Raw genomic sequence first — 22,924 nt, 5'->3', positions numbered from 1 at the left:
GGGGTGGGGGTGGCAGCTCTTTCCAGGGCTCCCCTCACAGGCCTGGGACAGGGCCCTTAAGCAGGAGGCAGGGGGACTGCAGGAGCTGTCGCCGTGTCTGGCAGGGAGGGACGGCGCCCAGCCTGGCGGGAGAGGGCAGAGCATGTGGAGGGCGCCAGGCCCGGAAGGCAGGAGGCTGCCCAGCTGTCCCGTGACCTCATCCGAATTCACGTCTCCCGGTCTCACTCTCCAGGAAACCCAGGAGGGTTTGGGCAGGTCGAGTTCCCTCCTTGCATTCCTCGATTTGGGCCTGCTTTTCCACGGGGTGCCCCTCCCAGAGACCTCCCCGCGGCCTGGGGGCAGCTGGACCCTGTGAGATATTTCCCCATAAAAATTCCGAGGCCGAAGTCCCCGAGCTCCCCCAGGGGCGGCGGGCCTGTGAGGAGTTGCCATGGGAACGCTAGGTTGGATTTATGTCCTTTCTTAGCAAATTAATTTTATGAATGTCCACAATGTTGAAGCAACTGCAAACACCGCGTTTCAAAGCCGCCCTCGGGCCTGGGAATGTTTCCTGCTCCTGCGAGCTGGCTGTTCCGAGAGGCGCACGCAGAACCAAGGCGGCAGATGGCTTGCATTCCGGGGACCACGTCTGGAGACGTTGGGAAGGAAGTTCCCACCGAGCAGGACTGACAGCCTCGTGGCCCCTGCGGGGCTTGGGGGCACCTGGGGCGTCGCTCTGTGTTCATGCCTGTGAGGTGTTACTGCTCCCTGTTCCTCATCCATGCCCACTGTTACCCACCGCCCCTGACTATGTTATTGTCACCATTTGGTTCCTACATGTCCCTCTTCGGGGTTGCCGCCTCGGGAAGGTTCTGCAGGAGCTGCAGAGGCCACACGTACCGCTCAGGCTTTGGCCCTGTGCTGCGCCGTCCCCGGAGCTAGAGAGTCACAAGCCCCGGCCTCCCTGGGCGTGCTCTGGGTAGGGGGGAGGCACCCGGGAACGACGTCCTGTCTCGTTCTGGGCTCGGTGGCAGCCACTGGGTATGGTTCAAGCTGCTTTGCAGAGGAGAGAAACTGTCCAACCCCCCATGCTGGGTTCTGCATGGGGGACTAACTGTGAAGGAGGCCGGCCAGCCCGAGTGGCGGGTGGTCACCCAGGGGACAGCAGGGACCAAGGCTCTGCTGGTGGACGGGCTGCAGCTGTGAGAGGAGGTGACCAACAGACAGGAAAGATGAGGCAGCAGATTTCAGGCACCCACGTGGGAGTAAAGTTCTCCAGGTAGAGAAGGCAGAGGTGGGAAGGGCGCCCCAAGGCCAGCAGGGGCAACAGAGGCACCTGCAGAAGCACAAGCCTGAGGCTTAGGAGCTACTGGTGGGGAAGATGGCCGGGCAGGGGGAGCCCAGACCTCAAGGTGAGCTTGGGGAGGGTCTCACACCCTTGAGCTCCTGGAGGAGGAGTTGGAAGGTCACCTGCTGCGCAAGTAAGAACAGGAGCACCTGCCCAGATGCCACAGCCCCTCCCAGGAGCCAGATGAGACACGCTCGGAGCCGCTGCATCCACCGCCCACCCGAGGTCGCTCAGCTCCCCAAGGGGCCTCTGGTCCACCTGCCGGAGGCCTCCTATTTGCTCTGTCCTGTCCCGGGACACACGGTGCCTGAGGCCGTCTGCGCAGTTCACTGGCCTCTCAGGACCTGAAGCCACAGAGCTCTCCACCGACCAGCGGGCCCCTCGGGGAGGTCAGGGCAGGCGAGACTGTGGGTGGTGCCAAATCTTCAATGTCTGGGGGACTCTCAGAGAGTCTCGAAGGACAGCCTGCTTGGCCTGGCCTCTTGGACTCACCTCCTCCAGCAGAAAAGTAAAAACATTCCTTCTGGGCTGGATTGGAAGAAATGCTTTTCCAGAGCCCCAAGCCTGGGCGCAGAGCCGTCTGCACTGACTCCTTGCGCACTCAGAGGTCTCTGTGGCGACAGTGGCGGTTCCCTCCGTGTCTGGCCCTGGGGTGGCCCCATCCGTGGTGTTGCTGGCTCCTTGGACCAGGACATGTCAGGGCTCCCGCAGGAGTCTGGCTTCATCCCACCTGGTGTCTGTGTGTTGCCAGATCCCACTTGCCTATGGCTGCTGCCTCTGCTCAGACCCCACTGGGGTGGGTGGGGGCTCTTGGGTGACTCTAGTGGACATGGTCCACAGAGAGGGACACACGTCCACTGGGCTCTGAATTACATACTTTATGGTAGCAGGGTGGCCTTGTCGTCCTGGGGCCGGGGAGAGCTGCGTGCCCCGGTGCAGACCCCCTTTGTGGGTGAAGCTCCCCCAGGGTCTGTGCACGATGGCTCTGTCCTCTCCCTGTGGCTGGGCGCTTGGCCCAGCAGCTCAGGGAGCAGGAGACCGGGGGTGCCCAGCTGCGCTGTGCGGTGGCCGCCCCACAGTGCCGTGGGGGTGCGTAGCTGCCTTGCAGAGTGCACACGGGTCTGCTTGCCTTTCACTGTGAGTGGGTTCCTGTGTGAGTCCAGGCGCCCTCGGCGGGCTGTTGTCTAAGAGCATTGCATGGACGTGGGACGCGGCGAGCTCGCCCGCGCCCAGGGCTTCTGAGTGTGGAGTGACGGCCTTAAGAAAAGTTACCCAAGTAGAATGCCACTTGTGGCTGATGCTGAGGCCCTAGTGTGTCTGCAGGGATGGGTGGCGCCTCCCCCTTGGCCCCTGGACAATTCGTGTGGCTCCTTTGACAAGCCCCTTTGCCGTGATGTTTTCTTTCTGATTTTTTTTTCTTAATGGAAGGAATGTTATAAAAAATTCAACAACCCCCTCCCCACAAAAGTACAAAAGCCCCATCCTTTGCCTTGCCCTCCCCCCCAAAGAGACCAAACGAGCCCCTGAGGGCCTGGGCTTTCCACCGCAGACGTTTCCAGATCTTGTTTCCCACCCGTATCTCCGCACACCGCCGCGCGGGCGTTCCCAGACTAGACAGATGTGGAATGTATCTGCCGGATTCCAAGGTCCCGGATTATCCCGGATGAGATTCCTGGCACCGGAGTGAGGAGAGTTAAGTACCGTGCAAAGACCATTGCCATAAAGACGGATGTTTTGGCCGGGAAAATCTGAACAGATGCGCAGTTCGGGACAAATCAATTTGTGGGGGTGTCTGACCACGGCACCCCACGCCGTCCACTGCCCAAGCTGGGCTGGCTGCTGTGGTTGTGGCCACAGGACAGCGGGTCATGGGCTCTCTTGCCTCGGGGGACGGCCCCTCCCCTGTGCTCCTCCCAGACCTGGTCACGGGGTCTGGTCCCTGCTTGGGCTTCAGTCCTTCTGGGGTGTCTGCGCACCTGGAAGGCTGGCTCCCGGTGGTAAACAGTGGGCCTGGGGAGAAGTTGTCCCCCTGTGTTCCGAATGTGGTCCCACCTGTCTCTCTGACTCACTCGCCGGTGTCCAGGGCCACAGCCGCGGAGCCCTGGCCCCTGCGGCCTGTCCCTGGGCTTGGCCGCTGGGGGACTTGGCGGAAAGTCTCCCAATGGGGGTGGCGTCCCCAGGGGCAGAGCACAAGACCCCCACCCCGTGGCTCCCGTGCCACCAGGGCAGAGGCAGAGGCACACGGGGAGTGCAAGGGAAAGTGTCTGTGTCGCAGTGCAGTGTCTGTGGTCCTGCCCTGCACAGGGGCCCGTGGGAGCCCAGAGCATGACCTCTGAGGAGGGTGTGACACTGAGGTTGGCATGAGCCAGGGCCAGGCCCTTGGTAAAAATTTTATTTTTAAAAATTGTGGTAAAATACACATAACAAAATATATCATCTTAACCATTTTTAAGTATGCAGTTCAGTGGCATTAAGTATATTCATAATGTTATGCAGCCATCACCAACCACCATCACCCTCTGGAACTTTCCATCTTCCCATTGATCGCTCACTCTCCGCCCCCACCCCACTCTGGGCTCCTACCACCCTACTCTGTTCTTGAGTCTGACTGCTCTGTGTGCCACTTAAGTGGACTCACACAGGATTTGTGCTTTTGTGCCGGCCTATTTCACTCAGCAGAGTGTTTCCAAGGTTCACCATGCCGTGGCAGGTCAGGATGTCCTTCCCTTCTAAGCCCGGACAATATTCCATTGTATGGGTGGACCACATTGTGTTCATCCAGCCAGGCCCTTGTTTTATTCTTCTGTTGCCGCTGGTAATGGTGGTGATGAGGATGGCGATAATGATGGTGATGATAGTGGTGATAGTGAAGGTGGTGATGGTGATGATGATGATGGCAATGATGGTGATGTTAATGGGGATGATAGTGATGGTGATGATGATGGTGATAGTGGTGATGATAACAATGGTGACGGTGATGTTGATGATAGTGATGGTGGTGATGGTGATGATGGTGATGATGATGATGGCGATGATGGTGATGTTAATGGGGACCATAGTGATGGTGATGATGGTGATGTTAATGGGGACCATAGTGATGGTGATGACAATGATGATAGTAATGATGGTGATGGTGGTGATGGTGATGATGGTGATGATGGTGATGATGATGATGGCGATGATGGTGATATTAATGGGGACCATACTGATGGTGATGATGGTGATGATGATGATGGCGATGATGGTGATGTTAATGGGGACCATAGTGATGGTGATGACAACGATGATGGTGATAGTGGTGATGATAACAATGGTGATGATCGTGATGGTGATGGCAATGGTGATGGTGATGTTGATGGTGACTAATACTTTCTGAGCTTTTACTCTGTATCAAACATTTCCATATTTAACTCATTTGATCCTTTGGAGTCTCTGAGGTAGTGGCCATTATCCTCCTAATGTTACCCATGAGGAAACGCATTGAGAGGAAAATTCCAGGAGTCTAGACCTCACCAGCCTCCTTGTACCCCAGACTTGCACAGGCAGTGAAGGCTTTGATGGTGTCCATGGGCACCCACCCCCATGTCCTTGCATGAGTGCCTGGGGAGAGTCTCAATAAGTTTGTCTCAATTTACAGTGGGGGAACTGAGGCTCGGAGAAGTGAGACAGTGTGTCTGCGATGCCAGCCAAGCTGGGCCTAAAGTCCAGATCCCTGTGGGCTGGCGCTGCCCCAGTAAGCATGGTGGCTCCACAGGTACCCAGAAAACTCTCTGTTTGCCTTGTTTGTCCCATGAGTCCTCCAGAAACTCCCCACAGTGACCAGACCAGTTTTAAATAGCAATTCAGGCAAAATAAACATCAGTGCGTTTGCCCACCGTGGGAAGTTCCTTTCACCTCTTGCTCCGGCCCTCAGTCGGGGAGGCACTCCTGACCCTCCTACGTGTATTTATAGCCTCTGTGAGCATGAGACTCACCCCAGGCAGGAAAAGGACAACATTGGAGATGCTGGCCCCCTGGCATAGCCTCAGGTCTGGCTCCAAAGGGGACCAGGGAATATTGGATTCAGGCCATGCTGCCTTGAGGTGCTTCATGGGGCTTCAGGGAGGTGGCAGCTGGCCGTATCTGCACCCTGTGGTCATCTGTCCTTCTTTGCATCTGAGGGACAAATTGCCTAGGAGCAAGACCAGCATGTGTGTTCTCCCTTGGATTTTTGGGTTTCCAGAAAGATCTGCTGCTGGAGATACCCAAGCTGAATGCCCTGGGGGTCCCAAGAGCCTCCAAAAGCTGCCCACTACCCCACTGAGCCTAGCCCTCGAGCATCCCAGGGTGTGGGTGTCCCCTGAGGAACCCTGCGAGCATCTGGAATTATTTCTGCTGTATTCCTACTCTTGCTAAACCATAAAGAAATCCAGTGAAGCCCGTGGTGGGTTTACTCTCCTTTTCCCTTTTCCTGAGAAAATTCAAATCATCCCTCCTGGGATGGAGGCTCAGGAAGGCACCAGGCAGGTGAATGCAAACGTCTGTTGTTTGTGGGCCCTGCGTTCTGAGAGCTGTGATCCTGGGGCTGGCAGCTCAGCAATTGCCACTTGGGGACAGTGGGAAATACTCCCGGGCTCCCCTCCGGGAAGCAGGGTTGGGAGCATAACTAACACATCCTCCCCTCGGATGCTGGCACGTCCAGCTTTCGTGAGTTCATTCTGGAGGCACTTTCCAGGTGCCAGGCCCCGCTCTGGGGCACAGTCCCACACCCTCCCGTCATGCAGGGGCTGGAGCAAATAGTGGGGACCCCCAGGCTGGGACACTGTGGCCATGGTGGGGGCTGGCATCTGCAGAGGCAGGCTGGGGGGATTTTCAGGTTCATTCACCCCTAACTGGAAAAGAAAACTGGGGAATCTTGAGGATAGGGGATGAGAGCCAGGTGTGTAGCCTGTCCTTGCAGGTGCACATGGAGACCCACGGGGTGGCAGCCCAGGTTGGGTCTGGGTGTGCCTGGCCCCCTGCACTGCCCTGGGCTGGCCGCTGGAGAGGAGGGGCCAGGCTCGGTCCCCGTGAGCAGATGCTACTGGGATTAAGAGGTGTGGGTTGGCCGGGCGTGGTGGCTCACGCCTGTAATCCTAGCTCTCTGAGAGGCCGAGGTGGGTGGATCGCTCAAGGTCAGGAGTTCGAGACCAGCCTGAGAAAGAGCGAGATCCTGTCTCTAGTAAAAATAGAAAGAAACTCATTGGCCAACTAAAAATATATAGAAAAAATTAGCCGGGCATGGTGGCACATGCCTATAGTCCCAGCTACTCGGGAGGCTGAGCCAGGAGGATCACTTAAGCCCAGGAGTCTGAGGTTGCAGTGAGCTAGGCTGACGCCACAGCACTCTAGCCTGGGTAACAGAGTGAGACTCTGTCTCAAAAAAATAAAAAAATAAGAGGTGTGGGTGTGTCATTGAGGGTCAGACGGTTCCTGAGTCAGAGTAGAGATTTCATCAGCTCATTGTGAGGCCTCTGGTATCCTGTGGCACGTGGAATGACACAATACCTATTTGGCCAGGGAAGGAGACTTGGCTGTGGAAGTGACTTAGCTGAAGTGGCAGGTTGGGGTCCAGGCAACTTAGCTGGTGGGATCATCTTGACTGGAGGGGTCACCCTGGTCAGAGGGGTCACCCTGGTCAGAGGGGTCATCCTGGCTGGAGGGTTCACCCCTGGCTGGTATCTGGTATCCTGGCTGGAGGGGTTGTCCTGGCTGGAGGGGTCACCCTGGCTGGAGTCTGGTATCCTGACTGGAGTCTGGTGTCCTGGCTGGAGGTGTCACCCTGGCTAGAGGGCTCACCCTGGCTGGAGTCTGGTGTCCTGGCTGGAAGGGTCACCCTGGCTAGAGGGGCCACCCTGGCTGGAGTCTGGTATCCTGGCTGGAGGGGTCACCTGGCTGGAGGGATTACCCTGGCTGGAGGAGTCATCCTGGCTGGAGGGGTCACCCTCACTGGGGTCAGGCATCCTGGCTGGAGGGGTCACCCTGGCTGGGGTCCAGCATCCTGGCTGGATGCCCGGGCCTCTCTGAGGAAGGTCTGTGCTCAGCCAGGCAAGTGGCTGGGGAGGGCAGAGCGGCGGAGGGAGGCTGAATGGTTGCTGGGTCCCTGTTTGGAAAGACCTCGAGGCCATGTGAGCAGACCGGCTGTGATCTGTGGTGACAGGCACCTGTTTGGAGCTCTCTCTGGAGCCTTCTGTGACGTCCGGGTGGAGAGGCAGTGAGGGAGTACCTGGTGAGAGGGAGACCCTGAGAGCCAGGGCTTGGTGTCTCTTGGGGGTGCAGGCTGTGGTGGGGAGGGGTCAGAACCCTCAGTGCTGCCATGGGTGGGGGGCTCAGCTGGGTGGGGCCTCTAGACAGAGATGCTCGGGGTGGGCACACGACTGCCTGGCTGGCGGCGCCCAGGCCTCATGCAGACACTTGTGGTTGAAGCCACCTGGACCTGGCGGAGCAGTGACAGCTGTTCCCTGACACCCCGAGAGGTGGAGGGAGCCCGGGTGGTGCCTTGGGGCTGGTCCGGAAGTGGCCTGCGCAGCCCCCTGGGGACAGGCCCCCTCCCCATCTCGGCAGGCAGCAGGAGTGACTGTGGCCACGTTTGCCTGGGGCCGCTGCTTGCCCTGGTTCTTGGAATCTGCGGACGCTCTCAGGCAGATGGCAGGGGAGGAACTGGGCCGCAGAAGGGCATTGAGGGCAGGATTCGGTGCGTCCAGCCGGTGGCCACATGCTCTCCTCTCCTGCTCTTCACACCCAGTGGCGGGAGCTGGCATGGCCGACATGCGCGTCCCTCCACCTGCTGCTCCAGTGGCACCTGCCGGAGCTTCCATTACAGCTGCTTTGTGTCCACCTAATGGGCAGCGCCTGGCCGCAGAGCAGACTGCAGTAATGACCAGTTTGTAGGCAGTGAGACTCTGAACCACACAGGGCTTTAATTGCCCCTCCTGATTTGCAGGTGGTGGTGGGACAGTGCAGGACTGGCACCTGTCCCCTCTTTGGAGCCCTGGCGTGGGATGCACGACGATGTCTTGTTTTCCCACAGAAGCTGCTGGGCCGTGCTTCGCCAGGGCCCAGACTTCATGGATGATCCATTAAGCGTTGGCATGAAAACTGACCCCAGGCTGCTCACCAGTCACTGTGTTTTTGCAGTTGTTTCGGGGACAGTTTGCAGCCCTCGGTGTGACGTCAGAGGCACCTTCTCAGCCAGCCTTGCCGAGGAGGCAGGGTGGGGCGTGTGCAGGGAAGTTGCTCAGCCGCCTCCGAAATCCCTGGGATCTGCAATGGTCTCGGAGTGCGTAGAAGTCACCGCTGCAGCAGCAGAAGTGGATTTGGGTGGAGGGAGTTTCAGTTGAAATTGTACCCCTCCCACCCCCACCTCCCTGCCGATCGCCGTGCAGCGTTTGTTGCAATGGTTGCTTTTAAAAAAACTTTAAAAATTGCATCGTGGGGCTCATCTATTCCGGAGAAGTCACAGAGCTAGTTGGGAAGGGTTTTATAGGCATGGGCTGCTATAATCCTGTGTGTGTGCATGTTTCTGTGTGCACACATGTGCGCAGTGTGTGTGCATGTATTTGTGTGTGCACAGGTGTGTGCATGTTTCTGTGTGCACACATGTGCGCATTTGTGTGTGCAGGTATTTGTGTGTGCACAGGTGTGTGCATGTTTGTGTGTGCACAGGTGCGTGTGCAAGTGCTCCTGTGTAGGATTCTGCTTCTGCTTCAATCCAGAAATGCACAGGCATGCGTACATGGGACACATTAGCATACGCACAAAACACAAAGGCACTGGGAAAGTTGATTTTCTAGGCTTTGAGGAGTTTCATGAGATGGGGACTTGGCGTCCGTCCACTCTTCCTGTTTACTCACGTGTTCGCCACCCTCGTGATAATCTGTGAAACTTGACGTGTGGAACATTTCTGAAGCAAAGGTTGTCTGCCCTCTCCCCACCGCGTCCCGTCTCACAGATGAGGAGGCCACGGCTCGAGAAGCCAAATCCTGCCTGGGACTGGCTGGTGCACTGGGGGGCCGGGTCTGCGCCCAGACTCTTGGCCCTGGCTTGTGGCCCGCCCCGTCCCGGGGCCCCTATACACCTCCTCGGTGCCATCCGGTAGAGCCCGGTTTCCTCACGCCACCGGGCTGTTTCCAGCCTGGGCTGTGAGTGCTGTGGACTTGGGCTCTGGTACCCACCCAGCGTGAGCCCCATATGGGGTCCCTTTGTGCTGGGGAGCCATCCCTCACCCCTCGGGGCTCGTGCCGGGCACTGGGTATGCTGACCACCAGCCCCCGGGTGGGGCAGGCCCCTGCTGATGGCCCCACCTGCCCCCCGCTCTGGCCCCTTCCCCTCCCAGACTTGGCGCCGGCCACTGCTCGCTGCCTGGGACGCGTGGGCTCCTCATGCCCGCAAACCTCAACTCAAAGGTCGCTGTCGGGGTTGGGTCTTCACCGACCGCCCCCCGAGTGGTCTCCTTTGCTTGTCGACAGTCTGTCATCTGCACCAGCACACTGGCTCCAGGCGGGTGGCTGTGCCCGCCTTGTCTGCTGCCGTCATCCCAGCCGGACAGTGCGTGGCATGTAGCAGCTGCTCGATGGATGCTGGGCGAACGGGTGAAGACGTGCCTAAAAGAGTGAAAGGCAGGGAGCTGTAGCGTAGCTCTGAGTGAGGCAAATGGCCTGGGGCCCGAGGACAGGCTGCAGCAAGGCTGCTGTCTGCACCTGTGGCACTGTCTTCTCCTGGGGTGCTGGCCCCCAAAGCATGGAGCTCATCTTCCCATCTGCCCTGGCTCTGTGATCTGACTCACCAGGCCAGGGGTCCTCTGAGCGCAAAGCAGTCCAGGCTGCTGGCCAGCGAGCAGGGCTGCCCCGAGGGCTGGGAGCCCCCTTCCCCGTGGGTGGTTCACACCGAGACCTCGGTGGTTTCCTTCTTAGCAAAGCCACCCCTGCCCACTGTGGAAAATCAGAGAGTTGAATTTGTTTTTGATTTTGCAGAAAAATTTAAGAAACCAAAATAGTGACAAGGACACAGGTCCTTAGTGATCCCACCGTTGCAGACAACCAGGGTGACGCTCCATGGTGCCGCTCCCTGTGGGCATGTGACCTGGTTTATTTTTAGCACTGGGTTAGAGTCAGTAAGTGGGAAATTTGGGGAATATGACCTGGAGTTTTGGCAAGTATGTTTTTCCAGCCCGAAGACTCCAGACTCACAATCCTCCTGAGATGTCTGTGCTGCTTTCTCGGCAGTCTGGGAAGCGGGGCTTGGGCGGGAGCGTGCCGTTTCCGGGAGCTTTCTACGGCGGGGGAGGCACCGGCCTGGCTCACGCTGGGCAGCCCAGAGAACCCAGCACACGGTGGTCGTAGCGGTGGCCCGTGTTCTGGGAACACTCGGCCCCGCTGGCGGCAGGTCACCCTCTGGAGCGTCTGTCCTGTTCTCCTCCCTCTGCTGCCAGACACGCATGTCATGCAGGTGGTTGCGAGTGGGCAGTCACAGGAGGGGACCGTCACTGCCTGCCATCACCACCAGTGCTCTGGGGGTGTGTCAGTCAGGGCGAGAGAGCAAGCTGCTATAACAAGGAGACCCAAAAACAATGTGGTGGAAAGAACAGACATGTCTTTTCTTCTTATGAAGTGACAGTTGATGGATGTCCCAGGGACAAGTCTGTCCTACGTGGCCCTTTTGTTTTGCATCTCTGCATGGTGGAGACTGGGCTGCTGGCACTCGGGGTTCCCGAGGCTGGGATGGGGAAGGGTGAGGGAACGTGGCCACGTGACCCCGTCACCTGCAGGGAGGCCTGGAGGGCGTCCCTTGCAGGGCAGCCCCTGGTCTACCACAGAGAGGGGAGGAGTTGGTGACGGCCACTGGCTGGTGCTACTGCCTGGCTCCAGACCCCTCTGAGCACCACACAGTCTCCTGACACTAAATTCTCAGGGTGGCAGAAACTTTGAAGACTGGGGAGCCAGAGCTCTGGCCTCTGGGAGGAGTGGGCCGGGCCGGGGGCTTCCACGTGGAGCCCAGAGCTTCACCCAGGACCCTGGGCAGGGGGGATGGCTGGGAGCTGCTCCGCCCCCCTCTGTCTGGCGTCTGCACTGTCCCTGGGACTCTGGGCTGGGCTGGGTTTGTGGGCGCCCCCAAAGGCCCGCTTTGTTCCCCTCCTGCCCCGCTGTGGTGCTCAGCCGAGCAGTCTGTTTACACGACCCGCTCCATCCATCAGCCGGATGCGTAAACACGGGAGCTGAGTGGTCCCATGGCCGGATCAGGGGGCCAGGTCGGGGGACCCAGCTCAGGGGGGCTGCCAGTTGGTGCCTGGTGATTCCAGGCACGGCGGGCACCGCAGGGTGTCCTGACCCAGGTCTCCCAGACTGTGGCGAGGTGGGGGTTACTCATTAACTGGCACAGTGTTTTATGAGGCTGGGTGAGCCGGGGTGAAGCGAGCCCACCTTGGAATGATGTGCTCGCTCATGCTGAGCGGATCACTATGAGAGGGCGCCCGGCCGCCCGGGGCTGGGGGCAAGAGGGCCCTGGGTACCTGAACCACGGCAGGACCCTGGAGGGCCAGGCTGCAGGGGCCTCAGTCTCCCAGGCACTCATGACGTGTGTGCGCCTCTGCGGTCGATGGACGCTCTGCCTGCAGGGACTTGGGACTGGTCGGAGTGAGGTGCGAGGATCAGAGTTAACCTGGGAAGCTTTGAGGCCAGTGTGTGCAGGGCTCAGCCAGGTGATGTTTACTGAGGCCTGCTGGCGGCGTGCGCTGGGTGGCTTATGGAAGCCTCTCTTTTAATGCTCCTGAGGTGTAGTTAGGACAATGCCTAAATTACAGGTGCAGAAACAGCTCAGGCAGGGTCAAGGCCTTGCCCAACGTCACACCACAGCCCAGGCGAGGTCCAGGCCAGACACCCCCCACCCCCACTCCAAGCTCTCTCCATGGCAGGCAGTGACTTTCAACGTCCAGGCCACTCATGAGGCAGTTCGAGTGTGGGGGACATTTAGCCGCCCAGGCTGCCCCCAACTCTGGGTCCCGCCGTCCGAAGGCTGCATCTTTAATGTGTAACGCATTGCATGGCGGCAGCCCTGCGGTATTCTGCCCACAGCTCTGGCGTTAATCATTGAGCTGGGAAAATCCGCAGAGCCACCGCCTGCTCCCCTGTTTGGGGGGTCAGGAGGGTGCCTAGTGGGTGCGTGACCCTGAGACAGCACTCCTCCCTGCCCCCGGGGAGCGCCCGGCGCGCCTGGATGCGCTCCCAGTCCTTGAAGTTAATCCAAGGTCAGCCCGAAGCCGGCAGCCCTGCGACAAAGACATGGGCCCCTTGGGGAACGTCCCCAGGGTTTCCCCACCACCTCGGCAGGCGCGGGTTGCGTGGTGGGTTCTGTTTCAGAGGAGCTGTCTGTGTGTCCAAGTGAAAGTGGGGACTGGGCCCGGCTGGATGGGGCCCTCTGGAAAGTGCCGGCTGTGCTCAGATCCACCGCAGGTGTCCTCGAAGAAACGGTGGGATTGAGTTTAGAAACAGTGGCTCGTGCAAAGGAGCCAGGTATGAGGTGGGAATTGGGGCAGCAGCCCCCTGCTGGGTGACCCCCTCTCTGTGCCCTCACCCGGGGCCCAGCCTGGCTGACTCTCACGTGTCCCCGACTTCAACCCACAGGGCACCGCGTCCGTCCTGCAGCGCCGGTCCCCGGACGAGGAGTACGTGGAGGTGGGGCGTCTGGGGCCCTCCGACTACTTTGGTGAGTCCAGTGTCCCCTCCTCGTGGCTGCCCCACCTCACTGGGAACTTGGAAGACCCCAAGGTGGGGAGATGTGAGGGCTTCCCCTGGGCTCCTGGGTTGGGCCCATGGGGGACGGGTGAGCCCCAGTGTGGCTGCATCCCCTCACTGGGAGGTCCTGGGCTTCCCTGGGTCCCCAGGGGCGACCAGGCCTGTGTGTGGGCTCCCCCAGAGAAGGCATGACCTTGGGGAGGCACCTTCCTGCTGCAGAGGGACACAGTGGAGCCATCAGTACCCAGCATTTCTGCAGCTAGGGGCTGGGTCCTATGGAAGACCTGGGCACACCTGAGCATACCTGGGCACACCTGGACATTCCCACAACTGGGGGGACAGGGCTGTGAGAGGGGTGTGGACACACCTGGGTATTCCTGCAGCTGGAAGCTGAGTCCCAAGGAAGACCTGGGCACATCTGGACACATCTGGACGTTCCTAGAGCTATGGGGTTGGGCCCTGAGAGAGGCCTAGGCACACCTGAGCACACCTGGGCACTCCTGGACATTTCCACAGCTGGGAGTCGGATCTTGAGAGAGGCCTGGACACACCTGTGCACACCTGGACACACCTGCACATTCCCACAGCAGGGGATTGGGCCCTGAGGGAGGCCTGGGCACACCTGGACATTCCCACAGCTGGGGGTTGGGTCCTGAGTGAGGCCTGGGCAGTGCACCACAGTGCCTATTATACATGGGGTTGCCCAACAAAATGCAGGACAATGCCTAGAATTTGAAGTTCAGGTAAACCATGAGTAACTCGTTGGTATAAGTATATCCCAAATGTTTCATGGCCACAGTTCTCCTAAAAAGACTTTATTTTTGTGGATTTGAAATCCATGTTTTCTTGCATCTTGGTATGGTTGTTTTCCCTACCTTTAAGGAGAGCAGCTTCTGGGGGTCCCCGCTGCGGCCTCAGGCCCCTTGGACCTGGCCCCTGACCACCTTTCTCCACCTTCCAGGGGAGATCGCCCTGCTGCTGAACCGGCCGCGTGCGGCCACGGTCGTGGCCCGGGGGCCCCTCAAGTGCGTCAAGCTGGACCGGCCCCGCTTCGAGCGCGTGCTGGGCCCCTGCTCCGAGATCCTGAAGAGGAACATCCAGCGCTACAACAGCTTCATCTCCCTCACCGTCTGAGCCGCCCACCGCGCCGGTGTGGTGGCCGTGTGTGCTTGTCTGTGTCCGGAGGTGGCGGCCAGGTGGGGCTGGCGTCCGGCCGCATAGGGGCTGCCCCTTCCCCGGACTCACTGTTCAGAATAAACAATCACCTCGTGCATTTCAAAAACAAAGGGCAAGTGAGCCAAAATCACCCAAGACCAAGGACACGGGAGGCCAAGCTCCTTCCCTCGTGTCCCCTCGTCGGCCTCCGTGGGCGTATCTCGGTAACCCCCATCCCTCCGACAGTCACCTGGCGGCCCTTGTAGCTCCTCCCCAGAACCTGCCAGGACGTTGGCCCCAGGGCCCCCAGACCCTAGAATGTCCAAGAGTGGGATAGATCGTGTCAAATGGGGCTGTCCCCAGAGGGTCACAGGCTGACAGCGAGAAGCTGAGGCTGAAGAGAGAGGGCTGCGCGTTCTGCTCCCGCCACCACATGCCCGCCTGCCAGGGGCCTGGGGGGAACGCCGGGTGAGGAGAGTCTCTGGTTCTAACAGGATGCCTAGGCTGGAGGGGGTCGGGGTCCTGCCTTGGGGACAGTGCCACTTGGCCGAGAGTGACCCACCTGGGCGGTGCTCTCGTGGGGTGCTGTGACGAGCTGCGTGATTTTGGCGGCTTGCCCTTGCCTTTCTTGGGAAGCCCATCCAGGTGGGTTGGGTATGCTGGTCAGACACTCGGGGACACTCTTGGTGCCCTCACTGGGCTGGACACCCGGATGGGAGAGAAACACAGTTTGAGTTTGTGACTTTCCGAGATCTAGCGGGTGCTGTTCTGGGTCCCTGTTCCCTTGGAGTCAGGGGGAACCTCGAAAAATTTCGGGTTCCACTTCTTCCTAAAGCATCTGCTATGAGACCTTGCCAGTGGGGAGGAGGGATTCCTGAAATGCATTTTGATAAAGTCCTAGGACCAGGGTCCCCTTCTGAGTCCTTCCCCAGCAGATATACTCATTGCTCAACAGAAGTTCCAGGAGACACATGCAATTCACCACCCCAGCCTCTCTTGTCCTGCCATAAGGGACAAGATCTAAGTCAGTCAAGGCTTGGGCCCCACCACCTGCATTGTCATTGACTGACATGTCCCTTAAGTCCCACAGTGGTAAAGTGAGCCAGGCCCCAGGGGGGTAAGCAAGTGCAAAGAGCTTCCCGGAAGCTTCTGGGTGCCTGAAATGCAGTGAAACCGTGCAGTGATCCCAGCCTTGCTCCGGCTGTGCACATCCGAAGGAGGCCATCTGTGGTCTGAGGTGACAGCACTGGCCCTCCTTGGTGGCAGCACAGGCATCAGAGCCCCTCCCCGCCCAGCCCTGGCCAGGCCGCCTTGCCCCGCCTTTGCCTGTGGATGTCTCTGTGCGCCTGTGAGCCCTGCCGCGCTCCCCGCCCGTGCTCTGGATGCTGCATGAACTATTAAATGTGCAATGAAGACCCTCTTCCTGACTCGGAGGTTTTGGTCTGAAATCTGTTGTAGATAAAGGTTTTTTATTTTTTTTCTTTTTTATGGTAGTAAAATGCACATAACACAAAATTTACTATTTTAATCATTTTAAGGTGCACAGTTGAGTGGCATTAAGCACATTTGCATTGTGCAACCTTCACCACCATTCACCTCCAGAACTTTCCAATTTTCCAAACTGACACCCACACCTATTAAGCAGCTGCCCATGCCCCTCTTCTACCTTCTGTGACCTTATGTCCCAGACATTCTCGTGTCAACGTTATCAGTGCAAATGTGGGTTCTGTCTACCTGTGGTGCCCCGGGTGTGGCAAGGGACAGGGCTAGCACCCCGGCTCTGCACCACTGGGGCTCCATGCTCTGCTGCTGTCCTGGTGGCCTTAGTCCCTCTCCTTGTGGCCGCTCTGTGGGCCCTGCCATGGGCACGCAGATCCGAGGCTGCTTCTGGGAGGGGTCGGGGTATGTCTGGCTATGTTGGGCCTCCAGACAAGGCAGCAAAGCCGGGGCTGGGGTCAGCCCTGGGCACTCGGGAAGCCGGCAGTGAGTATTCACATAAATAACAAAAGTGAGTGAATGAACCAAGGGTTGACAGAAACTGGGAAATTCAGGCTCTGACATACATTGGCAAAACAAAAAAATAAAACACAACTAAACACAACCTAAATCTCACATTTTACCCAGAAATTAACTCAAAATAGATCATATATGTAAATGTAAACATAACACTATGAAACTTTTAGGGAAAAAAGGACAAAATCTTTGGGATCTAGGGCTTGGCAAAGTGGTCTTAGACTTGGTACTAACAGTGCAATCCATAAAAGGGATAGAATTCATGAAAATTAAGAACTTTGCCCTTCAAAGGACCTTGTGAAGAAGATGAAAAGACAAACACAGATTGGGAGAAAATATTTTCAAACCACCTATCCCATGAAAGACAAATACCTAGAATATATGAAAAACTCTCAAACTCATCAATACGAACGTGAAGAATCCTACTAGGACATGAAAGGGCACTTGGCCCAGGAGTAGGTGCAGCGTGATGCCCCAGCCACTTGCTGCAGAGAAATGCAAATTAAACCACAACACGACACACATCTGTCAGAATGGCTAAAACAAAAAACAGCAACGCTCAGTGCTGCCGAATGTGCAGAGAAACGGGATCACTCCTACGTGGCTTGCAGGAATATGAAATGGTGCAGCCACTGTGGAAAATAGTTTCTTAAAAAACAAAAAACTAGAACTAAAATAAGCACACAATTACCATAACCAGCAACTGCGTTCCTGGGTGTTTATCCCAGAGCTGACATAAAACCTGCACATGCATAAAGCTTTATTGGTACATTAATCCCAAACTGGAAACAGCTCTGTGTCCCTCAGTGGGTGAAGCAGACCGTGGTGCGCCCGTACCAGAATGCTACGTGACACTAAAAAGGGATACGCTTTGGTATGCCCGGCAACCTGCACAGAATTGCCCCAGAATGATGCTGTGGCATGATCCCATTCACACAACATTCCTGAAATGCCAGCGTCGCAGGAGTGGAGCCAGGGCTGGGGGTGGAGGTGGCTGTAGGAAAGGGTGACAGAGGTGTCCTCATGGGCTGACAACATCCATATCAAGCCCTGCTGTGAAGTCGTGCTGCAGCTTAGGAAGAAGTTACCATTGAAGCAAACTGGGTAAACGGGCTACTGGATCTCTATTTTAATTAAATGGGGAAAACAGGAAGCATTTGCGTTTAGGGGATTCTTCCATCCATGCGTTCAATTTCATTGATATGTAATTTACATACAGCCAAATGCACCTGTTTTAAGTGTGCTGTTTGATGACTTTGCACAGGTGACTACACCTGTGTGGCCACCACAGCCAAGATGTGCACCAGTTCCATCATCCCCAAAACATCCCCGGGTCCCTTTGCGGCCACTGACACCGCTGGCCAGTTTGGGCTGTTCCAGAAGGTCACGTATGTGGCATCTTGCCCACGCAGTGTGTCTTCTTTCGGACCTGAGCTCTTTCATCAGAGTAATGTTGTTGGCATTTGTCCATCTTGCTGCGGTTCTTTGCTGATGGATGTACCATAGTTTGCTTATCCATTCACCTGTCGATGGACTTTTGGACGGTGAACAGTTTTTAGTTATTACGGATAGTCGTGTGTGGGCATATGTTTTAACCTCTCTGGAGTCGATACGGGGGCCTGGAATGGCTGGATCTTAGGGTATGTGTGCAACCACACTAGAAATGGCCAAACCACTCTCCAACATGGTCTCCTAGCAGCAATGCAAGAGGTGGCAGTTGCTCCCCTCCTTGCTAGCTCTGGGTACCGTCAGTCTTTCTACTTTTTCTGTCCTCGCGTGTGTGTGGCAGTATCTCCTTGTGGTCTAACGGGTGCTTCCTGATGACTAATGGTGCAGCGTCTCTCCATGTCTGCACTGACTGCAACTCTCCTTTTGTGAAATGTCTGTTCAGATCTCTTGCCCATTTACAGAAAGTGGGATGTCTTATTAATTTGTAGGGCTGTACAAGGTCTTTGTGTGTTCTGGATTCAGCTTCTCCATCGGATATACATATTGCAAATGTTTTTCTCCCAGCCTGTGGCTTGCCTTTTCATTTTCTTAAATGATACCTCCTAAAGAGCAAAAGTTTTCATTTTTATTGAGTCTAGTTTATCCATCTTTCTCTTTATACTTTGTGGTTCGGTGTCCTATTTAAAACTCCTTCGCCTACTCCAAGGCTCAATGTTCGTGGAACACTGACATGCACCTGGCACTGACCTTGGCCCTGAAGCGGTCTTGGGGCTGTCATCCCACTTGGGGGGGTATGGCACTTTCTCTGCCCTGAGGCCCCATGGAGGTCTAGGAATGCACCCCCCAACATATCTGGAAGGGAGCAAAGTGGTTCCCTTACCTGGGAACCTTACTCAGGGAGCTTTACCTGTGGTTGGCTCAGGGGTGCCCAGTGAGGTCTGAGTCCAGGGGCTGTGGTCTGGGGAGGACCCGAGGGGGCCAGGTCCCAGAGAGAGTCAGGGGCTGCCCTGCCATGGGACGGCAGCCCAGGAGCCATGGACACCATGTCTGTCCGGTACATTCCTGGTGCCTGCTGTCCACGTGCCAGGCAAAAGACTGCGTTGTTGCTGAGGCTCCAGCGTGAAGAGCTTTGCCTCGGGCCACTAGAGGCAGGTGCAACTGGGAACGCTGCTCTTCGGCAGGCCTGGCTGGTGCCTCGGTCAGATCTTGGTCTGGCCTAACAGATGCTGCGCTCTGGGGCAGGTCCCAGGACTTGGCCTGGGGCCACTGAGAATGTCTAGGATGGAGAACCTGAACCTCAGTTCCAGTCTGGCCTCTGCCCTCACTGGCCACAGGGATGGGGAGCCGCTGCACCCCCAGGGCAGTTTGCCTACCTGGGGAAATTGTCATGCACCTGCTTGGCCTAGAGAAACAGGCATGCATTATGCCTAGAGAAGCATTTATTCATTCATTTGCTCACTCGTTCATGCATTTGTTCATCTATTCATTCATTCATGAATTCATGAATTTGCTCATTCATCCATTCATTTGTTGATTCATCAATTCATTTGTTCACTCATTCATTTGTTCACTTATTCACTCATTTGTTCATTCATCCATTCATTTGTTCACTTGTGCATTCATTTGTTCATTTATGCATTCATTTGTTCATTCATCCATTCATTTGTTCACTTACTCATTTGTTCATTCATTTGTTCACTCATGAAGATTTTGTTCATTCAGTTCATTTTTCATACATTCATTGGTGAAGTTTTTCCCACACTCGTTCAGTTGCTCATTCATTGATTCCTTGTTACAGTTCTGAGCTCCTTTCACACATTCCTGGCACTTAGGAGCTGGCCTCCCTCCCTTCAGAGAAAGGATTTCCTGGAGCTGCAACTCTGGGTAGAGGATTTGGAGGGGGACAGACCCTCCTGGGTCAGCAGGTGGCTGTGGCCACCCTCGTGATACCCTAGGCCAGGTGGTTGTGTGAGGGCCGTTCTGGGTCCATGTCCAGCTCTCTTTGAGCTTCAGCTGCCCATCTGTAAAATGGGTGCAATGGCGCATCACAGCCATGTGGTCAGATGGAATCATTACTGGTGGGAAGAGGCTCGGCAGGGCCCCAGACCAGCAATGTCACTTGCCCACATGCCCTGTCGGGATGAGCTGGCCTTCAGAGCCCGGCCCCGGCCCAAGCCCCTCCAGACTGCGCACAATTGCGGCCTCACCTCCCCTGCCCAGGGAGGCTGAATCAGCGGCCGGTGGTGACTCACTTTGAGGTCAGGCAGCTTCCTCCCGGGGGCCTGGGGCTCGAGGTGACTTCATGTCTGGGGACGGGCAGGAGGCCCTCAGCAGGGGTGACTCGGGGATCCCGGGCCCTGCCCTTCAGAACTCCCTGTGGCGGCTGTAGCCGGGCCCCGAGGACCCTGGTCCCTGGGTCCACCCTAGCCTCTCCAGAGTCCAGCCCAGCCCTGCCCAGCCAGGAAGCCTCTCCTGATGCCACCAGCCACTGACCTCTCCCTCCCCTCTCGGACCACTCTGGCCTCCTAGAATGTGACCAAATTAGGAAGCTGGTGACTAACTTTCCTGCCCCGGCTCCACCTCCACTCAGTCAAGGGATTTCCCTTCTTGGAGGGTTCATCTAGTCTGGTTCTAACTTGTGCCCCAAGGACAGGGAGGCCTTCACAGAGTTTCTCAATCGCGGCCGGGAGACCTATTCCCATGGCATGCTGGTGGGCCACCAAGGCCCTCAGAACCTTTTCATGGGAAGTGCCTAGCAAAGTCAGATCTGGCGTGTGTGGAGTGGACTTGTAAACCCACGTGTAGGGCGTGTATTCCACCAGGACCAGTCACTGGGGTGGGTTCCATGGCCCCGGCGGGAAGTCTGCTCTGGGATGGAGCCCTGTGCCATCGCCGGTGTGGCAGCCACCTCACCAGCCTCCTTGGCCAAATGTTCCTTTCACTCGCGGCTGGAGAGATCAGGCCAGGGAGTGTTGGGAATGCACTTCACAGGCCTGCTGATCCTGGGTCTCCCCACAGTGGCCCCATCGGGCTGGCTGGTGAATGGCCTGCTGGGTACAGCACAGAAGGACAAGTTCACCGTTTGCCTCAAACCCTGGTCCTGGTTCTTACTAACTGTGTGGCATCAGGAAGCTCCTTGTGGACGTGGACCAGCTGGTCAGTCTATGCCTAAGTGTGTGTCTCTCCAGCACAGGGAGCCTACTGGTCTTGTCCCCACTGGCCCCCAGCCCCAAGAACTAAGCCATGCTTGCAGTGGCACTCAGATGTTTGTTGAATGAATGCATGATCCACTCTAAGCCCAAACAAAAGCTCTTATGGGAACAGATTGGATCACAGTGAATTGAACTGCTGCATCAAGATACCCAGAGACCTACATCAGGGTGGGGGAACTGAGGCTCAGAGACTGGGAGGACCTTGCCAGGTAGCTGCAGGGGTGCTGGAGCTGAGGTGCAGCCCCACCTGAGCCTCCCACGCCCACACTTAGCTCCTCCAAGCTGCCCGAGTCAGAAGAAAACTTGTCATTTGCTTTTGGTTGGGTTATTGCTCCCAAATGCATGTAAGCGATTGTCACACACTTTAGAAAGAGAGTCCCGAGCTCCTAGGAACTGCTGTGTTTAATTTTTTTTCTATCAACTAAATAAATCATGACAAGAAAACTTCATGCATTTAGATAATATTGGCATAAACTCTCTGAAGTAAAGGAGAGCCAGTGAGGGTGCTCCTTTCTGAGTGTGCTGTGAGCAGCCCTTTGGGAGGGGGCTTGGCCAGGGACTGGGTGGGGTGGCCCTGGGTGCCCCAAGCCCAAGGGTGTGACCACACCTGGGACTAGGCTCAGCATGCTCTCCCTGCTTGGCCCTGCAGAGAAGGTGGGCTGGGTGGGGCTGGGTGGTGGCGGGACCCCCGACAGCCTCTGGGCTGGAGAGGGCTTCAGCCAAGGACGTTTCCTCCACTAGCCATGAGACGCTCGCCCAGCCTGGGCTGCCACGCCTGCTCCCACTGCCCGGTCCAGCTGGGATTGTCCTCAGTGATATGGGGCAGCTGGGGAGGAAGGACACCAGTCCCTATGCCCAAGGCCCCGTCCCAGGCACTTTGACGGGTCCCTAGAAGGCTCCACCTTTGTCCTGGCAATGGTGGCACTCAGAGCCCCATGCTGGGGGTGCCAGCCTTGAAGGAGGCCTGATGTCGCCAGGGAGGTGAGATTGCCACCCTCACTGCCAGGTCCCCTCACTCACCAACCCACTGACCCACCACCCACCACCTATGCACCCACCCCCATTAGCCCACCCAACTCAGCCTTCTCATGCACCTATTCACCCTATTCACATATTCACCCGCTACTCATCCACCCACCCACCCACCCATTCATTCATCCATCCACCTGCCCATCCACCCATCCATTCATTCACCATCCACCATCCATCCACCGCCCACCCATCCAGTTGTTCAGCAAGCTTCTGTTGAGCACGCCTAGCTGAGTGGGGCTCCGGGATGGGCCCCTCTCCCTGTTCCTCACCATCCTGCTCTAGGCCTGGGCTTTGCTTTGAAGGAGGGGGTGGTCTCCCTCGAGACAGACAAAGCGTTGACCTAGAGCAACAGCCTTGAGCATATGCCAGCCTGTGCCAGGTGCCCACAGGCCCTGCGGTCACCCAATACCCAATAGCCCTGTGGGGCTCGTTTTACAGATGAGGAGACTGAGCTCAGGGGAGGGAAGCGGCTCTCCAGGCCATGCGGCAGGCACCCCCCCTCGAAGGAGCTGGGCCAGGCTGAGGGCTCCAATGGCTCTCCCCAAGCTCCTTCCCCAGCCTCCACCTCCCTGTTCCCACTCAGGCATCCTCTCGGCCCGCAGCTGAGCAGAGATCCAGCCCCTGCTTGCCCAGCCGTCCTTGCCTGTCCCTGGGTCATAAAATCTCCTGTTTATGGGCCTGCTGCCACCCCACTGGAACCCAGCCAGGTTCTGCCTTGGAGGGTGGCCACACCCCCCTCCCCAGGCCCCTCCACAAGGCAGGGTAGACACCCAGAGGCTGCTGCAGAAACTGTGGGGTGCGAGGCAGCGTGGTGCAGTGGGCAGCACCGCCCGGCTGGCTGTGCGGGTGTGCGCGGTGGCTGGACCTCTCGGGCCCCAGGCTCTCCCCAGTCCGGCCTGGGGCTGCATGAGGAGGCTGAGTGCAGCCGGCCAGCCCTGCAGGCCGCTCAGCTTGGGGGAGACCTGTCCAGAGGCCACTCGCCCAGCCCC

At 57.4% G+C, this 22,924-nt stretch overlaps 1 protein-coding gene across 3 annotated transcripts in view; it reads left to right on the top strand.

Moving 5' to 3' along the window:
- The window catches only part of PRKAR1B (protein kinase cAMP-dependent type I regulatory subunit beta), a 133,207-nt gene extending 118,847 nt beyond the window's left edge, over positions 1-14,360 (top strand). For all 3 annotated transcript variants that reach the window (XM_012759094.2, XM_012759093.3, XM_075995219.1), the window contains 2 exons: positions 12,964-13,045; positions 14,036-14,360. In XM_012759094.2, the coding sequence (XP_012614548.1) occupies positions 12,964-13,045; positions 14,036-14,208 (255 nt within the window). In that variant the 3' untranslated portion in view covers positions 14,209-14,360. The remainder of the gene's footprint in view (positions 1-12,963; positions 13,046-14,035) is intronic.
- The last annotated feature ends 8,564 nt before the right edge of the window (positions 14,361-22,924 follow it).

The sequence above is a fragment of the Microcebus murinus genome, chromosome 19 (genome assembly GCF_040939455.1).
Source record: "Microcebus murinus isolate Inina chromosome 19, M.murinus_Inina_mat1.0, whole genome shotgun sequence".
Taxonomy (NCBI): domain Eukaryota; kingdom Metazoa; phylum Chordata; class Mammalia; order Primates; family Cheirogaleidae; genus Microcebus; species Microcebus murinus.
The sequence above is the reverse complement of the archived record's forward strand: the minus strand, read 5'-3'. Positions and strand labels throughout refer to the sequence as shown.